Here is a 26,139-nt window from a genome sequence, read left to right as displayed (position 1 = left end):
GATTTATAATTAGTTACAAGACGAACGTGGTACATTGTGTGACATTTGTATGAGGAAAATGTTTTGTAAACATCTTTCAAAGTAATGGTTATAATTAATTTTACATTTTATTATGTTAATTTCCTACGTGAGGTCGTAAATAATATGTGTATATGCTAACAGTGTTAATATTATAAAGTTTAAAAAGGTGTCTGTTTGAACGCGCCAATCTACTAAATTCATTTGAAGAAATGTTTTCCTGTTAAATAGTCCATTAATTGAGATACGTTATAGACAATACGTATGTTTGGTGTGGTTGGAATACAGTGCCTAGTGTATGCATATCTTTATATATATATATATACGTTTGTATGTCACTTAACGGTTGGATCGACATTGATGTTTTTTCGCGTGTTTTCTATTGGGTGGTTTTGATTGGGACCGGTAATATGATCAGATTCCAGGATACTTCTAATAAACATATAATTTTGGCAAGATTTTTGAAAAGAAAACTATTACATGTAATATAGGTGTTCCGCAAGGAGGTACATTGGGTTCTGCTTTATTCAATATATGCATCCTTAACGACATTCCAAATTAACCTATATAATAATTAAACCATAGGAGGTAAACTAGTTTTAGGATATTTCTTGTCTTAGAAGTTCTGTGGGCTGCTCTGTCACGGTTCTCTTAATAGTCTAATAAAAAGGCCACTTGTAACCATCGACAATTATGCCCTCACGGAACATTCTCGAGTTAGCAGGGATGTAAGCGAATGGTTTGGTTCTGGTTCCTCGATTACGGGAATGGGCTCTTGTGGGACGTGCGTGGACAATTAACAGTTTGACCCCTCATAATATGGAAATTACGCTAAGGGCGGGAACCGAGCGGAAATTAGGTAACGAACGAGTGGCGCCAATATTCGTCTCTTTTTCGAAATTATTTCCCTTATTTTGCAGTTAAAGCAATCGGACCTTGGAATAATAATGCTAAACCATTTTAAAGCATTGAACACCTCGTTTTATTGCATCCTATGGGGACGTATTTTAAATTTGTTTTGTTTCATACAAATTAAGGTTGTGAAAATTCAGTGTCGGCAGATGAAAGAACAAAAAGGCGCTAAAAGGCCAAGATGATACTTTTAGGAAATGAGAATTAATATTAAAAAATTTACAGTAAATTTTCCAAAATCATCATTCAGGCGCTTATGACGTTCTTACGTTCATCTGTCGTGGTTTAACCACTGGACTGGGTCTCTAAAATTTTAATCCAAATATAATAAAGATTTTTAATAAATTATTAACACTAAATAATAAAAAATATTGCCTTTTAGGTCATAGCAGAACCACCGTCATCATATATAAACGTTCTGATGGCACTTATGAAACAAGGCACGGGTCAGGTTGGTCGTGTGGGCAATTTGTCAGCACTTACGACGTCATAAATGAAACACGTGCGGCAAATGAAATACAATCGGCAGTAATTCAACAAAACGAACAGCATATTTAGGTATATACGAATTTGATACGTATTGTTTGATTTTCTTTTCCTGCCTCGTGTAATGCTCCCCTCACTACTAACCGGAACATAAGTATACTTAATATTTCGGTGGTAGAATTTGTGATGACTGGTTCCCACCCAAGGGTCTAAATTTCTTTCATAATTCACATATTTTAGTGCGATAAAGGAATTTTACTTTAGCGATGATTACGTGAAAGAAATGGCATAATTCTTTATGCGATATTTTTAGGGGGGGGGGGGATACGGTCTGTCTATCTGTCTAGTTTTAAGGGCTAAACCACTGAACCTATTTTGATGAGATTTGGTATGTAACAACCTTGACCCCCAAAGAAGAACAAAGGGGTTTTTCCTAAAAACTACGACACTCAACACCCTTCCATAAGATGACGTAGCCGCGGGCGAAAATTAGTATCATATAACTTTAGTATTCATTAAATTTTATACTTTTTGTTATTAATAATTCATTAATGACTATCAAGTATCATGTACAAGTGATACTAAAATGAATAATCGATTTGTTTGTCCTTGTCCACTGCGGTCAATACCTTGTATAACTAATTTTTAATTATCGTTTATTAGCCGAGTACTCAAGACATTTGCAGGAATCCACCGATGTTTTTTAAGTATTCGAGTTTTTTGGTTGCGTTGCGTATGAACCAAATTTAAACGGTCAAGTGCCAGGTTTTTTTTTTTTTATTCGGATGGTTACGAACACATATAGTAAGAGATAGTGTTGGCAGTTACAAGGCGTCCATTTTCAGGCGTTCCATATTCCACATTTGGAATTTCAAAAATGATGAACGTTCAAATAAACTTTTATCCTAAATTAATAATTGGTGACCCTTAGGTGATAGGACCCAGAAAGCCTTAGCCCAACAGTGGGAAATTTACAGGCCGTTAATGTTGTTGATCAGACATTAGCGTCTACTTTGGTGTCCGACATATACATATTTCGAGAAGTTTACCTAATTATAGCATTTGGTGCAATGCAGTGGATTAGGTTTAATTAGACTCTTTTAAAACCGTAGTAAATATTAAATTGTTTAACTGTTCATAATTGTTTGCCTCTTAAAATACGTCAATCGTTTTTCAAATCGTTACGAGGGATGTAAGGCTGACTTGGAAAAAGTTGAATTAAATCGGTAAAGCCAAGGGAAATACATTTTAGGTGCATATGTCCGATTTTTTTAGTTTGTATTATTTATGTATGTTAACACAGGACTATTATTTATGAACCAACTTGGATTTGATTGAACTCTTAATTTGGTTTGGGATACTTCCCGCATAAATTTGAAGAAAAATGTACCACCACATAGGACGAAATTTTTTTTTTAAAGGTTCGAATATATATATATTTTTTTATATGTTTCTCATTTATGACATACTTAAAAAAATATCAAAAAAATATACCTACTTAATATTTTATTGCTAAGTGCATTTCTGTTTTTTATCAATAAATTGAGCCCCTGTGTATCTTGCTTGTTAGTATAGTAATAGTACATACTAGAAATTTCTCCGAAATGTGCTACATCTTTTGTTATAAGTTTTGTGTATATCGGTCTAGTAGTTATTTAAGTTATAAATATAGATTATAACCTACGAAGTATAATTAAATTAAGCAGCTCAACCTTTGCAGTCAGTTTCTTGATAAACCACATCATCTCAATATGTACACAGCAATCTTACAAAACGAAACTGTTGCTGTCAGTATACTCATAACTATATTCTTTGTGAAGTCGCATTGTTACATAAGCAGGGAGTAATTCTACTAACTTTTAACGTTTTTTTTTTCGCTGGAAATACGCCTTTACGCGTTTCCCCTCAATGTGGGTGGTATGGTGGAGCTCAAAATTCTTTTCGAAGGACGTCACGGGATCGCTTGCGCATACTACCGTTACCCGGCGGTAGGGGAATTCAAATCCTAGGTTCTCAGGGTACAGAAATATTTAACGCTTGCTTGTTACGATACGAATTATATTCCGATCCATCTTCGACCGAACCGGTTACGTTTCGATTCGATTCCGATAAAGTGACAATTTATTAGTAGAATTGACCCTCGGCGTAGACAAATATCATTGATTTCAGTTAACGTATTTCTTTCACCAATGTTTGTGACGTAAGTGATTTTATTTTATTACATAGAATAAAAGTTATCCACACCATACACGTCGTACTTCCGATACATCTTCAGCATTAATAATTATTAACTTCGTAAATTTCGTTCAGGTCTACGATAGACCCGATCAAAACCTATCCACAATTATAGATCGTTAAAAAATAATAATTTTTTAGTCGACAATATATTGACGCTATAGCAGAAAGGTAAACGGGCCGCCTTGCGATGTAAAAAGTCGCAGGATCGATCCTGACCCCTTGGGCTATCGTCGTCCCCACTCCTGACACAAGTGATAAACTTAAAAGTACTAATATTCCTATTTACCCAATAGGAATATTACTAATACCTTAATTAATTTGGTGCATTGATAGTATTAATTAAAAAAAAAAACATATCCGCAAAATTCGTACAATCGAGATATTTCTATAATAAATCCATGAAATTCAATGACACGACAGTTCAATGGGCGGCCATGTTTGACGTTTACGGTTGCGTTCAGAAAGTGTGTTCCAAATAATAATTTTGTGCAGTGGCGTACCATCTACCGTAGTAGATACGTAGGAAACTTATCCACAAAAAATGATACATAATGTTCATGACAAGTTTACATGTTATATGAAAAGTAAACAATAAACCGTATTCGTTCAGGTTCATTTATTTTACCCGAGCAATGCCGGTCTTTCATATAGTATAAAATAAACATTAGACAGACTTGAGACAATTATACTGATTATAACGCTTTATTACAAATCGGTTCATAAACAAAAAACTTATACTTAAACAAACGTACAGACGTAATCAGAATATCTTTAAAAACATTTGGTTTAAGTCAAGCTTTTATATGAACCGTATCATTAGTCATTCAAAGATCGGAAGCCCTTTAACACTTCCGCGAAACCTTTGGAGTTTAAAAGTTGATATTAGTCATCGGCAAGGTTAAGTAAATAATAATATTTACATATAAGATTAAAAAAAACTGTTTATGTCCAGATATATATCTGTCTTTGATTAAATTACTGATGTCGTGTGAAATACTTTGTTTAAAATTAATTATTTGTTATGATCATCTAACTAAAAATATTTATAACCAGTTGCCTCGCGGTTTTCCTCGCTTTTAAGTGAATGATCGACATTTGCTAGGCATAAGATCCTTTTTTTGGGTTTCAAGCTTGCTTCGTACCAAATGTGCCGATCCTTCGTTCCAGGTGGCGTTCCGTAATGGTGGTAGAGGGATGAATCAATGGAATTCAAAAATTAATATTTTGTACCCAACTAAGGATGATTCCTCGTCAAATGGTGGTAGTCTCAAACCGATACGTTTAGTGAAATCTGTTGCCTCATGCCTTTATCGAACTTTTTTAAGTATTAAAAATGAGTAGTGATCACTTTAAAGCTATACATAGTTTTTATATAATGACTTATATATATATATATATATTAATATATTTTATATCTCATCAGTGAAAGCAACTCTGTCTGCCTGTCTGTCTGTCGCTCTTTCACTGCCAAACCAATGAACCGAATTTGACGAAAGTTGAAATGAAGCAAAAACTAGAACTCCAAGGAAGGACATAGGCTACTTTTTTGCCTAACACATGACAACCAACCCCTAAAACTCGAGCGAAGCCGCGGACGACCACTAGTGTTAACATATATGTAAACCATTTTCTATAAGAACACACGCGATTTCTTGTACCTGTCATAGCGTCTTTAGTATTGAGAGCACACTTACGTTAAATGTCAAATTTGTTCTGTTCCAGATCAGCTCACTAGATAATATATTAAAATAAAGTCCTTCCATCAGTCTGTACGCGAGAAACTCAAAAGCTACCAACAATATTTTATACGGTATTCACTAAGTGAATCAAATCGAAATTTTAAAATACAATTCGAATTGAATACTGTGCTAATATCTACTGGAAGTGGTAGCCACTTACCATCAGCGTCTTTGTAAGCGATCCCGTGATGCCCCCCATAAAGACGGAGTGGGTACCGCTGGTTTTTTAGTGGGTATTCCGGCGCCCTCATCTCCGGCGAGCCCCATATACCCCCACATGTGGGAGAAAGGCATAATGGGTTTATTCAGCGAAAAAAAAGCCACTTAGCATCAGGCGACCCATTTGCCAGTCTACCCACCAATGCCATAAAAAAATGGTGACTTTATTAAAGCCGACTGTACATTATTAGTGTTGTTGTTATGCCTTGGCGTTCGTTCCAATTTTCACCCCCTAATTAATTCTACTTAACATGACTCATGGAAATTCCTTTTAAGGGCTTGATTCGTTTTGTTATTTGTAACTTATACCAAAAGTGTGCGTAAAACTTTAATAGAATAGGTTGCGTGAATGTGTTTAACGAGATAGCTTAGTGATTAAAAAACATGAATTTTAACCAAAGTAAGTGGGTTCAAAAGAAGTTGCCATTTCATTTACGTGGGTTTTACATTTTGCATATTTGGTGTGCTAAATTTTACAATTTTAGTTTTTTTATTATTCAGCCTAAGATTATTTACGCTAAACCAGTGTACTTTATCAGACATAGCATTGTTTACATCGTCATACTGTATCTGTTTCCTATTAATTTTAAAAACCAAAGAGGTATCATCAGCAAACAATACTATATCATGTTTGTTCCCAACAAGAAAGGGCAAGTCATTTATGTATATGAGGAATAGAAAAGGTCCAAGAATTGATCCTTGTGGAATAAACTCAAAGCCTTCTCTAAAAGAGATGAGGGTTCAATCCAGCACTGCGACAAAACTGTCCATTGTTAACTTATTAACAAATTAAAAAAGAAAAAACAAAAACAGTTCATTTCACAGTTCTTCTAAGACGGTTACCGTTTAACCTTTTTCAATATAGTAATACTAGTTTCCGTTCGCCCCTTTCCCTGCTTGTTAGGTGGGGAGGGGTGTTGTGTACAGAGAGTTTGATTGGTGAGATACTATAACTATACAAGGAAAATATTAACATCTTAGTTCCCGAGGTTGTTAGCGCATTGACAATATAAGGAATGTTTAAAAAAATCCCCCCAAAGTCCACGGGCCATACGGACCACTTACAATAAAGATGTTATAAAACAATTGTATTAATCTAAGCATTTTCTGAGCCCGACTGTACTTTGTGCTATCGTTCATATTTCTCGGCTTGCGATTCTAATTTTCACCCCGAATTAATTCTACTTAACATGACTAACGGAAATTCCCCTCTTTTAGGGCGCGTTCCCTCTATTGTTGTTTTGTACTATGCTGGAAAGAGACAGGTATATACGTGTGCCGTGGTAGTTAATATTGCCTACAATGAAAATATTTTTTCATTGTTTAGCACTCTGTAAAGTCAATATGTACTAATTACGTTAGCTAGTTGTGAGTTCGAAAAAAAAAATACTAATTTAAAATAATACTTTTTTTGTTGTAAAAAATACGTGAATTAAAAAAACCTTGTTATTCAATACAAGATTATATAGATGATGAAAAAGCGTGGAGCTAATACTTGATGACTTCCGGGCAGGGTATATTATATACATATTTGACTAACATAACTTTTGTATTTTAAATGTTGCAAAAAAGTACCTATTGAGTTTCTTGCCGGTTCTTCTCGGTAGAATCTACATTCCAAACCGGTGGTAGCTTCTAATATAGTCTTGTAAAATGATGATTCAAAAGTCTTTGTAAAAGCCTACTTGAATAAAGTATATTTGAATTTTAATATCTAACTTTAGCGCGATTCAGAAATCCGCCTCTTTATACAAACTTGTAGGTCGCCCGCGGAACTTCACGTTCATTAAAAAGTTTTTTCGGAATTTCGAGACCTATGACAGGTTTGGTTTTGATTTTATTTAATTGTAAACTTCAAGTACATCACATCTACACTCTGCGCCAAAATGATGTAACCTTATTTAAATTTTTAATGTCAAATAGTACACATTAGTTCAGTTAATATTGGAGTTTGTCGATAGCAATTCACTTTCATTTTGCTTTCGTTTTTATTTTTTTTCCTTATATAGCCGTAGTACCGCTCTCTAACCTGCAACTTTTCCGCTCACTAAAATTAATTCATAATTTTGCTAAATACGTAATAATAAATTAAGTTAATTTCAATTAAGAATCCTCTTTATATTTCTGCACATCTACGGCTGGAGCTCTTCAAAATGAGACCGACTACTAACCGATTTTGTATGTAAAGCTCGACCCACAATCACTGGGACAAAAAGCGGCTTACTACTTACTTACTGATAGATTCTTATGGAATAATCTGCCGTTTTCTCAACTTTTCGTCACCCTCACCCTCGACCGGCAGGCCGCTTTGGGGTGGAAAGCCCGCTATAAGTATATTTTTGTCTATATATCTTTGTTATTTTGTTGTAGTTTTTCCTGTTATATAATTTTATACCTATGTGTATGCGGGTGAGACATAGATATATAATCATAATACATATGGTTTTATGTAAAACGTTGGCAAAGCTACAAGAGCACTTTGTAACGGAGATTTGTGGATTTCAAAACTGTTCACAGTGAAGTTCGAACACAAGTTATTGAAAACTCGAACAGCATAATGTCGTGGATTTAAACCCGGACCTACAAAAAGCTGTTACGTTTTTCTATTGATAAATTCTCAATAGTAACCAGGAGTCTGGAGATGACAATGATGAATTGAGCAGCAAGTGCAGCCGTTTGTCTTGCGCCTGAAGTCTTTCCGCTCGAGTTGGATTCGCTGAATAGAGAAGAGTTAATGCCCTTGTATTAGTGGTACATAATTGTACACTACAAGTCCCGCGTAGTTGGCGTAGTTCTGTTAAAAATGGCCACCTTAACCGAAACCGTACACAGGATTATCGTCATTAATATTAGCAAATAGGCATCATAATAGAATATCACTGGAATTCAACATTTCGATATGCGAACGAGTGCCTAAAGAATATCACTAAAATGTTTGCATTTGCTTGGTGATAGGACTTTGTGCAAGCCCGCCTGGGTAGGTAGCATCCACTAATCATATATTCTACCGCCAATAATACTAAGGGTAGCTGTGCTTAGTATAGTTGTGTTCCGGTTTAATCTGTTCCGTTCCCGAGGGAGTTGACGTATGGATCTGTGGGCAGGAGTGGGTGCCTACCATCTTTGCCCTATTTGCTGTTGCGTTTACCATTTAAAAAAAAAACTGACAGATTCCAGCAATACTGACGCAATAATGTTTCTCGTGTGCATCGATCTATTCCAAGGTTACCGACGAGTATATGTCAAGTTTCATTACGATCGGTTCACTGGTTCAATCGTGATGAGTTAACAAACAGAGTCTGTTGGATGTTAGATAGCTTAAGGTGCTCGCAGTTCAGTAAGCAAGCGTGACATAAGATACGTTTTAACACCAGAAGCAAACATTTAAAAGTTAAGTATAGAACTTGGTTTTCAAATTCGAATTTGAACAATAAGATGTGATTCTATGTGAATTTACTTTTGTACCATCCAAAGATTTTCTTATGGTTGGTTAAGAGAGTCTACTGGCATTTTTGAAGTTGTGGGGTGAGGGGCTTATCCTTACAGGAAAGGAAAGCAGATGCGTATGTTAAAACGATCCCTAGTCTCCGATATGAGTCAAGGACGGCCATCTCAGCGGTTTTAATTACAAATATTCGCCAATTTTTTTTAAAGATATCCAACCAAAAATAGTTAAATCATTAAATAACTATTCACACTTCTTTAGTTGTATGTAATTAGTAATAACAATTACAAATATTTGTATTATTTATTATCGACAGAGTCCCAAGGTCCTCATTTCATGAAAATCGATTGAATCTATCGACTTTTAAAGTTAAGCAACAGAACTAGAATCAAACAACTAAAGCAATATAAATAAATAATATGACGGAAAATTTTGCAGAATAATTTAGGCCGGACCACTTTCGCAAACGCAGACTTGCCAGATAATATTGATAATCAAAATATACTTTATTCAAGAAGGCTTTCACAAGCACTTGTGACTCGTTTTACAGAATTATATTAAGTAAAGTTACCAACAGTTCGGAATGTAGATTCTACCGAGAAGAACCGGCGCGTAACTCAGTCGTATGTTCTTTTCCAAAATTTGAGATACATTATTAATTCATAGCCGATTTCACTAAGGAATAATTTAGTTTTATACCAATGAAATATCCATTAATGTTATTAGATTTATAATTTTATAGTCCTCTTTATAATAAGACACGGTTTACGACCATCAGATATTCTACCGCTTAAGCAAGACTTGGTGTTGTGTTCCGGTTTGTTTCCAAAAGTTGTGTTTGTGTTTCCAAAAGTTGATGGCGTGTTGGTGATATGAGGAATAGTTAATATTTCTTACACAGTCAACGTCGATGGGCAGTGTAGCCCGTCCATCTTGGCTTTTAAAATTAGTAAAAACCAACAATAGTCTCTCCAAATAAAATTGCAATTTATTTTTAAAACAGTATTATTCCTTGTCTCGTCAAATAAGAAACAAAACCGCGTGTAGGTGCTATATTAAATGACAATGCCAGAATTTCCCAACATCGGCGATCATCATGATAGTCCAGGCAATTTGCCAGAGATCTGTCCTTGCCCCTGACGTGAGCAGATCACTACTCAGACACGTGGACTCAAATATAACTGATATGCACTGAATTAACATTGGAATTCCGAACACCATTCATGGGCAAGTATGTGAATTACTATATGGAGCATATCGTGTCTGTTTGTCTGAATAATATAAACTCAAAAACTACGTGTGGTGTCACCAATGTACGGAGTGATTTATGAGGACGTATATTAGCTAAAATATAAAGTTCGTTGAAGATTACTATTGTTTCTTGTTAGTAGAGTTTGTGCAAGTTCATCTGGGTAGGTACAACCGGCACTTCGTATATTCTACCCAGGGCCGGACCGCAAGTTTAGGGGGCCCTGGGCTAACACTACTTAGGGGCCCACCTCAGACATATCTGAACGTAGACTTGAATTATATTAATTGAATGGGTTTGATTAATTGCAGGACTCGTAGGGCTGCAGACCATACGATCTGTTTAATTTAATAAAATTATGGATTATTTCGCATTATCGTCTATTTCTGATTTTGTCTTGACTTAGCTGGGGCCCCCTTGAATCCACGGGGCCCTGGGCTGTAGCCCAAATAGCCGTATGGTTGATCCGGCCTTGATTCTACCGCCAAACAGCAATACTTATTATCGTAAGTGTGTCAGTGAAATTACAAGCACTAGGGACGTAACTTCTTCTTCTTCTTCTTCTTTTAATCTTAATTTCCAAGGTTGGTAGCGTATTGGCGATGTAAGGAATTGTTAATATTTATAACAGCGCCAATATCTATGGGCGGTGGTGACCACTTACCTTCAGGTGGCACATTTGCCAGTCGTAACTATATAAATATAAAAAAGGTCAGCTTTGGTAGTGTGCACAGTAAGCCCTTAATTATATTTATTTTGATATTAACATTATATGTATACATCTGTTGTACCCATGCGAAGCCGGAATGTTTGGTTAGTGTTTTTATAAAAGTGAAAATTTTATTTGTCTCGAGCAAATTGATTGTTTATATCTAAAAACAAAAACAGTATTGACAATAATATATTCACGGACAAGCAAAATAACTGAAAATAGATTTGATTAATTTGTGTTTTATAAACACGTGCTCGGCGGTGAAGGAAAAAATCTTAAGAAAACCTGCCCCTTATGTATCCACCAACACGCATCGGAACAGCGTGGTGGGATGAGCTCCATATTTTATCCTCGAAAGAAATGTATTTTATACAAATTTTACAGAAAGCAGAAAGATGCATCCTCAGAGGCCATTTTTCGGATCACACTCCGATACGTCGGCCATAAATATGAAACACTTGGTAAGACATGGTTCTATGTACAAAAAGAATTAACCCTAACGTGTGAAGCTTTCTGATAACAAGTAGCGTTAAAATAGAACCTTTTCCTAGTGTGATCAGGTATAGATAAAAATAATACATTAGATTATAATCCTAAGGGCCCTGATCGACGAGCATTTATAGATTTGATGGTTTTTCCGGTGAATTTCATAGTAGAACAAAGTAAAACTACGTAAAGTCCATTTCAATGGCTGGAGGAGTAAAATAAATAAACAATTTTAACCTTGAATTGACATGACATCTTTGAACGAGATCTAATCTTAATATCTTGGCGATTTTTTTTTGTCTACCGTCTATTATTTACGATTCAGAGTTAATAGTGCCAGCGTCTTATATCATGACACAAATCAATCTTTTGGATGTCATGCTTATTACATAATTCATGTCATAGTTTTTTTTTAATTTAATTTAGTTTCTATTTATAGTATAAAAAAAATGAAAGTAAAATTAAACTGGACATAAATTGTTAAGTAGAATAGTGTTGTAATTTTTTAAAAATAAGATGTTTGAATCGAAAAACTGTTTGTAGAGCGTAATATTAAATATAGCAGATCTATTAGCAAATTGTATGAAATATTAGTTAGTTAATATTTATTATTATTAATATTAGTTTACTGTTAGTTTAAGGTTTTGTTTTTTTTACTTCTTCTGCCGTTGGATTATACATGCACTAGACATTGATTCAACAAACAACAGAATAACGGCTTGAGAGTCGTTAAAGAAAGCGCCGTAATCTTTAAAAACCTTTGTCTCGTTCATCGATTAGGGCCTTATTCTACAATTATCTAGAATCACGTGTGAGTGAAATTCGTCCTTTTGTTGTAAACAGCACACCTTTGGGGCCATTCGTTTATTACGTAAGACTATTTTAGCTTGTTTTTGGCCCCGTCCCTCACTAATATAAGAAAAAATGAGAATAAGCCGATATTACGTAAGAATCTAAAGGAAAAAATGAATATACGTAATTTCAAAGGTACTAATAATCTTTATTTTTTTTTGGCTAGCCCGTTGCCATGGAAATGGAAATATCGTTTTATACGCAACCGAGCGAACCTCGACAATCGAACCTTTTTCAAATGTTTTTAACTTTGCGCATTTTTTTTTTATCTTACGTAAGAACTGTCGAGACTTCCCACGCCCTTGTAAGAAAACATAATACATGGTCGACCCCCCGTCCCATCCTAAATCGTCTTACGTAATAAATGAATGGCCACTTACTAACGTTATTACTTTTTTAATAATTACTAATAACAATACGACGATTAAAGATGGACTGATATCTATCTAGAACATTCGATATTTAAAGTAAAGTAACAGCCAGAACGAGTAAAGTTAAAATAATACTCGGATGAAATAAATCTATATACGCCGCACAGATTAACTACGAAATCTCAGAAACTGTAATACCTACAAACTTAAAATTTGGATGGTAGGTTCCTCCGGCATAGAAATCCACCCCTAAATTAAAAAAAAATATATTTGACAATTCTTTTCTTTGTCGCACCGCCAAAAAATGGAACTCTTTACCTGCACACGTGCTCCCTTCCTCTTATAATCTGGGTGCCTTCAAACGAGACGTGAAGAGGCATCTTGCGGGCCGGCATCGTGAGGGTGACTAGTGCTGGTCATTCTAGCTGACTGTACTAGTCGTCTGGACTCCACTTTCACTTACCGTGTACTCAGGTGGAGTGGAGTCATATGTCTACCAATGGGACCAAATGGGAAAACCTTCCCAAGCAAAATAATTGTTTCCTTTATAGTTATCGTTTGTTCTAATGTAACAATGTTTGTGTGTATCTAATATATAATTGTAGATAGATTTCGTGCAGACCGATAGACCCGATCGAAACCTATCCATAATTATAGGTCGTTAAAAAAATAATGATTCTTTAGTCGACAACGTATACCCATAATATTCGTATAATAGAGATATTTCGATATGAAATCCATGAAATTCAATGACATGACAGTTCAACGGGCGGCCATGTTTGACGTTTATGGGTGCGTTCAGAAAGCGTTCAAAATGCATCTGTTGTCAAATTAAAAAAAAAAAAATGTTAAAGAACCCTTGTGTGCGAATAATTATACAATAAATGAGTTTATGATTGATGCCACACTTTGGAAATTAAACGATCGCATCCTGTTCCTTTCCTATTGAATATAAAAAAAAGACCCGCTGAGTTTCTTTCGCCGGTTCTTCTCGGTGTTAGTGTTTAATTTGACAATCGATAATTAGCATAATGCTTCTATATTGAATAAAGGAATTTGAGTTTAAGTTTGAACTGGTATATAAATACCATGTAAAGTAATGCTTCGCTCAGAGATCGCACAAAGCCCTATTGAATACTGTGCTCAATTAAAAAAAAACTATCTTTATACAACAGTACAGAATTACACGATTACATTGCTCTTCTTAAATTCGTATAATCAGTTACAATGGCAACGATTATTATATAACAAAACTAGCGAGTCGCCCCGGCTTCGCACGGGTGCAATGAAAAGAAAATTATAATATAAATATATTATATCCTAAAACACGCAAGTATAATGTACCTTTCTAACAGGGAAATTATTGAACTTTCGAAATTGAATCATTACTTAAGATAACCTCCTACATCCAAAAAAAAAGTTACCTTATTATAACAGGAGATTTTGACGACCTACGTGATCGAGTAGTGTGTACACCGGTTTACATGGGTACGCCACTCCGATATCCCGGGTTCGATTCCCGGCCGAGCCGATGTAGAAAAAGTTTTCTATATTGTCTTGGGTCTGGGTGTTTGTGGTACCGTCGTTACTTCTGATTTTCCATAACACAAGTGCTTTAGCTACTTACATTGGGATCAGAGTAATGTATGTGATGTTGTCCAATATTAAAAAAAAAGAGTTGAGTTGACAAAGTAACCTTAAGAGTAATTATTCAAATACATTCAACAAGCTCACCATCCTTGGAACTTGACTTTTAAATTAGTTCAAATAGTACAGCCATGTTATGGCGACCTTGATGAAATTGTTTATATCAACAGGTTCATAAATGTTTGCAAATTAATGTGTTTATCCCGTTCTATTGGCGCCTCATATTGATGATGGCGTCTTCCTGAATAATTTTGGTCATGGCGGCTGATTTCAAAGGAGATAAACCTGCTATGCAGAACATATACATGCACTCCGCAATCGGCAAAGATGAGCGGCAAATCCGACGGAAAGTTTAGGTGCAGGATCGGTTTTTTGTGCTTTCCGAGTCACAGGACTGTACTTCCTTATTCCAGACACTGGGCTGTTAGTGAGAAATATTCATCAGTAAAACCAATACCAAACTTTATATCAGCCCGACTTGAGGGTTGATTCCAGAACCTCGGTTCTTGTGGCCTTAGGTATGGCCACTAGACAAACACTCATCACATGTTCGTTCTACTGCCCAACTGTGATACAAATATTAATGTCGTGTTCCAGTTGGAAGGGTGAGTGAGCCAGTGTTACTACAAGGGACATAACATCCTAATTCCAAAGGTTACTGTTGCATTCAAGAGGGACGGGACGTATTATTATTTTTTTTTTAAAAAGAGTAGTAACCTTTTCACCCCTAAAGAATTGTAAGGCCCATTTTAAGAAATTACTAATATTCATTTTTAACCCTTTAAGATTAAGGTTTGTAGTAGGGACAGCATGGCCCATGGGGACCGGATTGAGCTTGCGACATTTTACATCGCTACGCGGGCCGTAAATCATTGCGCTATTGAGATTTATAAATATTTTTTTTCGTTGATATTCTTTATTATAGCCAGCGTGCATACAGAACTGAAATAAAAAAAAAAACAAAATAATTGGTACCTCAAAAAACAAGTTTCGAATTAGTATTTATTTTTTTCTGTTATATAATATAGTAATTAGTTAATTTAACCAAGTTTTTATTACACGAGGAAAAATTAATATATATTATTTTGAGCCGTGCGAAAATCACGTTTGCTTTGCTTTTTTTTTTGTTTTTAAAAATTTATTTTTAAAATTTATTTAATTTAAAATTCGAATAAATATACAATGGCGTTCAATTATAAATTCCAATTACAGGATCAAGGACATTGGTCGAGATTTCGAATAATGTATTCGGGAAAAAGATGGCGTTTTTATTTAACGTTGAAAGTAAAATCAAAGGATATAAATGTTGGAATATTATTGTATTATAACTAATATATATTTATGAGCTGTTAGCAAATCTCATAGGATAGTTAATTGATTAGAGTTTCGAGTTACAAATTCATAGGATACATGTCTCGATGTGGCGTATCTCTTCCTACAATATCCCTGCTGAAAGGTTTTTGTAAAATTCATTTATCGAACAGGAGGAAAAATGGTTAATCAAAAAATATCAAACCAAGAAATTAACATATTACGTGACGAAACGTAGACATCTTATATACGTAACGATATTGGAAATCGATACGAGTCAAAATGTATGTAAGTGTTTAAATCCACAGATTCTCAAACCGGTAGTGGGTAAGTTACGTAGCAATAACGTTACGTATTCACACTCGTACTTCTAGTGTTCGTATTTGGATAAATTATACTTCAAATTCATGGTTTAGAAAGTACAAAAGGGCAACTCAAATAAAATTCGTAATTATTTTACCAATGAAGAATAAAATGAAATATTTGACCGATAAAAGGATTAGGATTTTTAATTCTTCTATGTACGGTCAAATATATTTGAAAATGTTTTTGTTAAGCGGTTTCGAAATGGTCCCATTTAAATTTCGTAAACATCTGATGATAAGTTTCGGACAACGGAACTATTTAATAAAAACGTGATTGCTGCCATATTGCTATAATGATATTCAAGACAAGACACACAGACAGACAAGAAGATATTTTTGTTATAAATAATACAATGAAAAATTGTCTTACTCAAAACGACATATATACTACAGGTTTATTTGTCTTGTTGCTTTTTTATGATATAGGAAGCAAATGGACCACATGATGGTAAGTGGTTATCACCGCCCATAGACAATGACGCTGTAAGAAATATTAACTATTTTTTTATATCGCCATTTCGCGTCCAACCTTGGGCACTATGATGTTATGTCCCTTGTGCCTGTAGTTACACTGGCCCACTCACCATTAACCTGGTGGTAAAATATATGACGAGTGGGTGGTACCTACCCAGAAGGGCTTGCACAAAGACATACCATCAAGACAATATAATTTTAAATGGTTATGAGTCTAATTCGCTTCCTATAACGATATTCCGAATCGTTAAAAAAATATGTGCGCACGAATATTTTAAATCTCTGTGTATTTATATCATTGTGCTGTGCGTTCGTAGTCAGTAAGGATCAGATAAGGTATATTCGGTTACATGTATAATACCTTTATACGTGTTACCGAAATAATTAGCATTATTAAAAAAAGTGTCTTCCGCCTAATAAAATTATTATTACAATAGATCACAAAAAAACAGAAAATAACATTTGAAATCTATAATTTATTTAATATCAGAATAACTTAAAGTATCAAAATCGCAATTGCGCTATCAACGGTATATATCTTTGTAGTAAAGGTTCCTATGGGCTTCCTAACAAGTAACTATGGCTGTGGGCCGCGTCTAATGCCGCGTTTTTTAAGAAACTGTCTCGTTGTAATAGACACTATCCTAGGACCGAATCACGTAATGAGATATCCGTTTTTCTGTAGCGATTTCTAGGATAACAATTGACTTCACATTTTCTCCTTTTAAACTATTTTTTTAATTAAGCCTTTTCTTAAAAGCCTTCACATCAGCCAACTTTTCTTAAAAATGTTGAAATAAGTATACAGTAGAACGCCGATTATCCGAATTAATTGGGACCGGGGTCGATTCGGATAATCGGACATAGACTGGTAATAAGGAAAAACGAACTGTCACACATAGAATAAACTTTATTAAGTTTAACAAACACAGTTCTACAACCATGACAGTTGAATTATATCTGGACTCGACCGAGTTCCGACCTGTTACAACAGCACAAAACTAAAATAACTTGGTTTTAATTTTTTGTACTACGCTTAGGACCGATTCGGATAATCGGCGTTCTACTGTATTCGTAAATATCATCTACTAGCTGTTTCGAGTTTCGCGGGTCATTTGAGGTCACGCACATCCACGCAATAGCAAATAAATATATCGCGACAAGTGATCACATGATACTTTATATATTTATTTTGTACTTGTTTTTCCTCTGATATTTTATTATAATACATTACTAAGTATAGACTTCAATAATCGTTAATATACAATATATTATGAATTTAACGACATTTTATCAACACGGAACGAACATACTAAATTAACTAACCGATATATCACACTAACAGATAACTACTATTATCGAAACTATAGCAACAGAAGGAGTATGAGAAACAAAAGAGGTCCATAGTCGCGTGACCTCCTTTGACAAAAAAAATAATTTAATATATTTAAACGATGCAATAAAGTGCTAAATGACTACGTTTATTTCTTATAAACAACTGTTTTTGATTTAGTTTTATATCTTTCCAGGTCACGGATCTGTTTAGTCAGATGCGGGAGCCTTCCCCAGGGGCTCCAAGCCCCAAAGGCTCCACAGGATCACTAAATGTGACCAGGAATGCCGGCTTCCAGCAGCAAAATGGCGCTGAGCACCTGCCCTGGAGCAGCCCTGGGATGTCCTTATCTAAAAATTGTAGTTCTAATTTGTAAGTTACCGAAATTATTAACAAAGACAAAATAAACGTCCAATATTTGACATGCAATGCACTGAACCCGCGACCGTAAGCATAAAAGCCAGCTTCAATACCAAAATAAGTAGAGAGTCATTTGTTTGTTTTGATACTATATGTGTGTTTATCGATGGGTTCGTAACTCCTCAATGGATGGACCGATTTCAATAGAGTTTTTTAATCGATGTCTAGTTTCATCGGAGAGGTTGTTCAATGTATTGAAAGGAAATCCGCCCGTCCGTGTAACAGTAAGATAATTTAGTGTATTTTTTATACAGAACCAATGAATCATCAGGGCTTGTTCGCACCGTGAGCAACGCTTCAGCCCTAACGTCTCTATGTGCTGATCTATCGCCGTCAGATTCTCATTTCTTCGAGGTAAATTAATAATTATCTTACTCAACTCTTGATGATATCGAAAGTGTACGAGAAACAACATTTTAGCGAACAGCATTTGCCATAATGTGAATGTCAGCAACTTGCCAACAAATTGCATGAATTTTGGCAATATACGTAGGAACAAAGTCCATTGAGCTCAATGACCCATCCAAGCAAATATATCGTCAAATTAATATTTGACGATATGTTTGTACACATTTGTAAAAAAATATGCGTAGTTATATATGTTTCGTTTATAAATTTGTCGTGTTTCAGGTTCTGTATGTTGGCAAAGTACGCATCTCACAGAGGAAGGTCCCAGAATCGTTAATTGATGATGCATTACAAAAGTTCACTCAACATGAAGCCGAAAAATTAAAAAATAATAGGCGGCATAGCTTACTGTCTTCCACTGGGGTAATTATCTAGAAAAAGCTAAATTTATCATGTAATAATTAAACTAATTAATAATAAATTCAACACGATGATAATCATTTTATAGGCTTCCCAAGATAGTACAGATTCTGATGTAAAAATTTCACCAGAACGTGCAATAGAAAAGTTTAGACACAACAATTTAATACCCAGCACAACACCCTTAGAACCGGATAAATCCATTGCTTGGAAAAGCGCAGAAAACTTACAAAAACCTGAAAATACAGAAATAGACAAAGAGTTTGACGTATTTACCAAAGAGCGAATCGAAAAGATCGTCAAACAGCCAGTGCCTTTAGAGCCTACGGTATTAGTGATAAACGTACCTAAAAACAATCTAGGTACTGTTAAGGAGGATGAAGAAAAACACGACGATGGCCATTCACTGGCAACGACATCTCTTTTAATAAATACAAGTAAAATTGAACCTAAAGATGCCTTAATTTCTAATGCTGATAAGGCAAATAATCCTTTCAACGATAAAACAGATGAAACAAAAAAGCAAACAGTGGTTGATCCATTACTTCATGTGCCTGTAGAAGTTAAAAATATGAAACCACAGGCCGATGAAAACGCAGCAACATTAATGGATAATAGAGCTAAGTTAAATTTTGGAGAACTGCAAAGGAAACCAAAAGAGACTCACGAAGAGAAGAAAAGGAAGACAGATACGAAACCTTATTTGAGAGATAGGTCAGCGTCTATTGGTACACTAAATTTAAAAACGCCGTTGGCTCATTTGATTGGTGAACAGAATAGGATAATGCTTTTTCAGGTAATTTAATTAAAATATAATATTTTTATTCAAACTTTTTAACTTTTGTTGCATGTCCTGGTTTATTTACACCCAGTAAATATAATGGTAAGATCTCGAGCCGATTTGCCGGTCTTGCAGGTTACAAGTCTGTAATATTCAAATGAGGAAGTAACTGTCTGCCTGTCTGTTGCTTTTCACATTTGGTACGAAGCAGACTCGAACTCCAAGAAAGGACATAGATTTTTCTAAGCCTAACATCTGACAAAAAAGTATCCAGTTAAAAAATAATGTTATTCTTTTTATATGGTGAGTTCTTCGCTCATGTATAATATATTACATATGTTCCTCAGGTCGGTCGTTCAGAGTTACGTCTAATAAGTCCTGATAGAAAACAAATTCTTCTACATCGTGGCTTCAAGGACGTCGCCAGTTGCGTCCTCGGTAGAAGCAACAAGGAGCATTTCGGCTTCGTGTGTCGCGAGACTAATGACTACGCGTGCTATGTGTTCAAATGTGAAAGTGATTCTGTTGCTACTGAAGTTGTAAACGGTGAGATTATTATAACTTTATTTAGAAGCCTTTTTAGTTAACTTTTTAAATTTGTGAGATGTATTGGAAGTACACTTTTCCTTATGGAGTTCAAATGACAATGCATTTTCATGACAAGCATTACCCACACCCAGGATGGGATCAAGCTTAAATAACTCTGCAATGGTCGATGACTCTGAATTTTGTATATAAAAATACTACAATTTTTTCTACTAGTCATTTATTTATATACGATCCCAAAGTTGAACGTATCCTATGTTTTCTTTTAACATTAAAACTTTTTTTTTGTTGATGAAATTGGAATCTCTTATATTAAATATATCGTTGAATTTTGAGACGGACATATCTAATTTTTTTATTAATAAATCCTCTTTAGTCTTGGTTATCTTCATGATCTTGTTTATCTTGATGTGAATCGTGATGTGATGTGGATTACAAATATAGTGAACTTTTTAAATCGGTAATGACTATTTTTATTCTGTTGCAGCTATTAAACAAGCCTTTGTGGCACACGCCGATCTTTTGAAGAAGTCCAGGGATAAATCTCCAAATATGACATGTGAACATTGCCCTATGTTGTGGTACCACAGACTGTGCCACGATATTGAAGGTAGGAAAATCTTAAATTTCTCGAAACTAGAAAGTAAACGCAAAACGAGGGTGACGTGTCAGAATGTGATATCCAACATTGAGTAGAATTATTATAACATTTATAGGACACACGTATCATAATGGCATACTGTAAGTTGCTTGTCATTTTTCACAAGTGATATACGAAGTGAATTCTTATAGACTCGAACTTATTGTTTTCCATCTCATTATTATGAAGTATATTTACATATTCTGTTATAATACCTGTTTTAATTTACATTCTTATAAGTGACTAGAATATAAATTAAGCGTTTTATGAACAAAACAAATGATACAAAGAGAAGTTTACTATTAAAAACAAACTTAGATATTGTGTATTTTTCTAATTAACAACGGATACCTAAGGTTCAATTAATATTTGTGTTTTCTGTCATATACGAAATTGACTGAATAAATTCCACGGGGTGCCACAAGGAGCTCGACTGGGACACAATTATTAATATATACATATGATTGATTCACTAGGTATGAATGAAAAGAAGATTCACGCTTTTATACTGCGTCGCGTTGAACAACTACCAGATGATGAACAAGACGTCATCATCACAAAATATCAAGGTGGAACTAATCACATGTACGAGGTTAGTAAAATTCAAAAAATTTAATACAAAACTATCTTCCATGAATTGTATATTAATAATTAACAATAGCGACTTTGAATTCGTCGATGCCATTAAAATATACGAATTGAATAGTATATAGTGGCATACATATGTATTTTATTCGAGACGAGAGTGCGTTTCTTTTAAGTTCTAAGTGAGATCTACATTCCGAACCGGTGGTAGCTTGACATTTAAGTTAATCTTGTGACTGTTACATTGTATACGATTCAAAACGATCTATAAGAACTTACTTGAATCAATCATTTGATTTTGTTAGGTGAGCGAACACAACGCATTCCTGATGATGTTGCTCCGAGCGCACTGTGAAGCAAAACAGCAAAGACACGTGCACGATACGGCTGAAAATAGGTGATACTTTTTTATTAACTTCTACTAGTATCCGCATGTGAGGAGAGTTTCAGCTACGGATATTAGTTTAGGTAGGAGTTGTAAAAGAAAAATTACAAGGTAAAGACACTATTTTTTATTTCGAATATCGGATAGTTTTGGTTACTGTCACATCATCATCACGGGTTCTAGCAACATAATCCGTTGGGTCCAATTGCCGGTGGGAGGAGAAGTTCTCGCGGTACAAGTGCCTATGGACAAAATTGTATATTTTCATTAAAATCTGATTGCAATCTTCTTAAAAGTCTCCTTCGTATACGCCTCCATCATGATCATGATTAATTTTTAATATAAATTTTAGTAACTTGAATCTAATTATTTTGGTGTCAATTTTCAGATCTGAATTCCTCAACCAATATCTAGGTGGCAGCACTATATTCATGAAAGCTAAACGATCTTTGTCCAGTGGATTTGATCACCTACTCAAGCGGCGGCAGAGTAAGGATGACATTTCACCGATTGCTATCAAAAAGGTAATTTTTAACTAAAAACAGAATTTATTTTGTTGGTTGGTGGACTTGCAAAAGCCCAACTGGGTAGGTAACACCCACTCATCGGATATTCTACCGTCAAATAGCAATACTTAGTATTTTTGTATAGCGATTTGAAGGGCGAGTGTCACCACAGCCACAAGGGACATAACATCTCAGTTCCCAAAGCTAGTGGCGCATTGGTGATATAAGGAAATGTTAATATTTCTCACAGTACAAAATTCTATGAGCGGTGGTGACCACGTACCATTAAGTGGTGGTCAAGCTTTCTCATTAAAATTAATTAAGCAGAACTTCTTCTTTATTCCAGGAGTTATCTCCACACCCATCAGTTCTGGAAACATCGTCAGAGCCCAACAATTCGGAGCTCCTCTCACCGGATGTACAACGTTGTAAATCACTGTCGCCGGGCGTTAATATTATCACGGGTGAGCCAAATTCATAAGTCTGTACATGTCCCACTGCTGGGACAAGGCCTCCCCATTTCAGCGTAAAGTGAAGAGCTGATGAATAAAACATTCATGCTTTTTTTAATTTTTGATGTGTTTCTTTCAGAGCAACCGTCGTCGCCGAAATGTTCCCAGCAAGTGTCATTCGACGAAGGAACAGATGAGAACAAAGAAGAGACATCCGTCAATTCGCCAATGATGGACATGTAAGGATTGTCATTTATTCCGTTCGCAATAGAAACAGACGTTGGTGTAATTATAAGAACAACGTAATGCGTCCAAAATGACACAGAGTTTCGACAATTCACAAAATGTCGCCTGTCGCCACACATCTTTGAAATAAGGAGCAGTTCCTAGAGAGGTAGGGTCGCAGCCAACGTTCACTAGTCGACTAGTCGGCGTGATTTCAGTTCTGAACTCGCGACATAGAGTACATAGTGCCACCTGGTATCAATCGCGTTTGAGTTTCGCTTCCGGTGATAAAATTTTGGGCGCGAAGGAATATATCGTTGAACTTTAATATCCATCCGCCTGTCGTCGCCATTATTTGGGTATGCTTTTGCTGGATAAGTTACGACTATACGGTGCGGTCGAGGCCCTTAGTCGGTTAGTTAGTCGGTTTTGGTAGACACCACGGCTTGGGAGAGATGACCTTGAAATTCAACTAGTAACAAATAACAGTAAAACAATTATATAACAATAAATTATTAAAAAAAACCTTGCGTTTTGACAAAAAATGTTTACTATGTTTTGCCAATTTTCTTCACAATTGTTCACTTTTATAGTTTCCTGAAAGTGAGTGACTCACGCGCAGCTGCTAACGAAGGCGGTAACGAGTCTGATGCGACTTGGCGTCAGGCGATATACGAGAAGGTGGTCCAACCCAGCAAGGACGAAGGTAAGATAAAATTAACGTTATCTTAAAATTAAGGAAACCAAATTAAGATGTTACTGAAATATTAAGCAAAATAATATTCCACTCCATTACCAAACAGGTCACTTTAATTTGAATGGTTTTTTTTATATATGTTTAATTATACATTTTAGTGAATCCATATTTGTATGTAAGTTTGTAGGCAGCACCTTCCGAGATTATGTTCTTAGAAATCTCACTCAGATTGGGTTGTCTGGAAGAGATCAGCCAGAAGTCCGTTGTTACTCGTCGTACAAGACATACATGAGATTTTTCTGTATTATATTTATGGTGTACCATGAAGTACTCAAATTAACAAAAAAAGGTATCAAAATCTTACTCTATATAATAACAAAGATCTAAGGGAAAGAAATTTAAAAAATGGCCATCTGTCAGTACCAAGTGACGCACTAGTAAACTTACCTCGATAGATACCTCTGTATATAAATAATGTATTTATTCCCAGGGGATATACAGCAGAAGGATCTCCTAGGTCATCCAACGTCACCAACCGGGAAGCGGTCGAAGGAACAGCTCCGACAGCTTTGGAAGATGGCGATTGATCAAACGATATTACTTGTTAGGATGGAGAAAGAAAACGCAAGATTGAAAGGTATCTCATAAACAGTAGACGTATTAGACATTTTGGACCCTTTTAATTCCTTATTATACGAACCAGAAATAAAAAAAATAGTAGTAATACCAAAAATGAACTTGGTATAGTGGGCATGCTTAGCCCTTGAAGAGACTTTTTCAGAAAAAGGACAAATTCAATCGGACTGATAAATAAGATGATCACGATAGACTATTGGTCGAGAAATCTAAATCAAAATTATTTCACGCACACTAAGGAAAAGCAAAAAATAAATCTTATGTTAGTTCTTTACCAAACTACAAATAAAAAATAGCAACATTGCTCTGACATTTCGTCAGGCACAAAAAATATCTTAACACTGTGTTTATACACAGAAGAAGTTTTGCAGATTTGTTTTTTATGTAAGTCTTTGGTATTAAAATAAATAAGTAATTATCGTAGCCTTTTAGAAGTTAAACGGTTTGGAAGTCTAATCGTCCCAATGCTCTCAATATTACAGAAAGTGAAGAGTCCTCAGCAGTTCGGCGTATTAAGCTGGAATACGTCGAGATGGGATCGTGTGACGCTGGAGTGTCGCATATGTGGGACTCCCTGCTCGCGAGAGATCCCTCACAGCCCGTCGCCAAAGTTGATAGGCACATGCTGAAACAAGCGGTCAGACAAGGTCAGTGAGTAACAGACGGTACACGGTGCACTGCTGGGAAATGGGGCACAACATCGACAGCCTCTAAATTTCCCACCGCTGTGCTAGGGCCTCCTCTCCCTTCGAGGAGAAGGTTTGGAGGATATTCCACCACGCCGCTCCAATGCGGGTTGGGGGATAACTGAGAAATGAGAAACAGGACACGTCACCTGTCCATGAATATACCTTCGTTCGGCTAAGTTAAAGATATGAGCCCTCGGTGTCGCCTGTGCGCAGGCGTCCCGCGCACGTCCCGCGGCGGCGTGTGGTACTTCCTGGCGGAGCAGGCCAGCCTGCGCGCGGCGCCGCCCGACGCGCGGCAGTTCCCGCTCTACAACGCGCCCTACCGCTCGCTGCTCGCCGGCCTCACCAAGCACCAGCACGCCATCCTCATCGACCTGGGTGAGGGACTCGGACCCGAGTCTCCTTGACTCGATCTGATTGATTTATACGAGAACTAAAGTTGCATTACCAGATTTTTCAAAAAATTACGTCGCCCTCTTATAAAAACAGGATCGAAAAAGCTACCACCTGATTATTAATATGCAGCATTCTCAATCTGATAATCTGTGTTATTAACAGGACGCACCTTCCCCAAGCACTCGTACTTCGCCTCGGCCCTCGGTCCTGGTCAGTTGGCCCTATACAACATACTGAAGGCGTACTCCCTTTTGGACCCCGATGTGGGCTACTGTCAGGGCTTGAGCTTCGTGGCTGGAGTGTTATTATTACATGTGAGTACGCTCATACGAATCATGACACGTAGTCGGTTTAATAGAAGCATATTTATTCTTCAAAATTGATTGGACAGTATTTATAAAACATTAATAGTCTCGCAGGACTATATCACTATATTTTGTGTATTTTACTAAAAACAATAGATTTAACAAAATTCAAACATAGTCTTAAAATCTGCAATGCGAGTCCGTATGAAATCACTACGCAACTCACTCGTGAAACATTGACGAACTACTTA

At 35.8% G+C, this 26,139-nt stretch overlaps 1 protein-coding gene across 3 annotated transcripts in view; it reads left to right on the top strand.

Annotated features, from left to right (window-relative positions):
- Positions 1-26,139, top strand: part of Plx (pollux) — a 48,721-nt gene that overhangs the window by 19,070 nt on the left and 3,512 nt on the right. For 2 of the 3 annotated variants that reach the window (XM_026627723.2, XM_026627726.2), the window contains 16 exons: positions 18,054-18,229; positions 18,532-18,631; positions 18,908-19,048; positions 19,134-19,841; positions 20,174-20,372; positions 20,860-20,982; positions 21,489-21,604; positions 21,903-21,994; positions 22,371-22,506; positions 22,835-22,952; positions 23,080-23,179; positions 23,759-23,871; positions 24,353-24,499; positions 24,981-25,145; positions 25,401-25,565; positions 25,746-25,897. In XM_026627723.2, the coding sequence (XP_026483508.2) occupies positions 18,054-18,229; positions 18,532-18,631; positions 18,908-19,048; positions 19,134-19,841; positions 20,174-20,372; positions 20,860-20,982; positions 21,489-21,604; positions 21,903-21,994; positions 22,371-22,506; positions 22,835-22,952; positions 23,080-23,179; positions 23,759-23,871; positions 24,353-24,499; positions 24,981-25,145; positions 25,401-25,565; positions 25,746-25,897 (2,751 nt within the window). Of the gene's footprint in view, positions 1-11,402; positions 11,480-18,053; positions 18,230-18,531; positions 18,632-18,907; positions 19,049-19,133; positions 19,842-20,173; positions 20,373-20,859; positions 20,983-21,488; positions 21,605-21,902; positions 21,995-22,370; positions 22,507-22,834; positions 22,953-23,079; positions 23,180-23,758; positions 23,872-24,352; positions 24,500-24,980; positions 25,146-25,400; positions 25,566-25,745; positions 25,898-26,139 lie in introns of all 3 variants that reach the window. The other variant, XM_026627724.2, reaches the window with a different exon arrangement.

This window comes from Vanessa tameamea, chromosome 30 (assembly GCF_037043105.1).
Source record: "Vanessa tameamea isolate UH-Manoa-2023 chromosome 30, ilVanTame1 primary haplotype, whole genome shotgun sequence".
NCBI lineage: Eukaryota > Metazoa > Arthropoda > Insecta > Lepidoptera > Nymphalidae > Vanessa > Vanessa tameamea.
The sequence above is the reverse complement of the archived record's forward strand: the minus strand, read 5'-3'. Positions and strand labels throughout refer to the sequence as shown.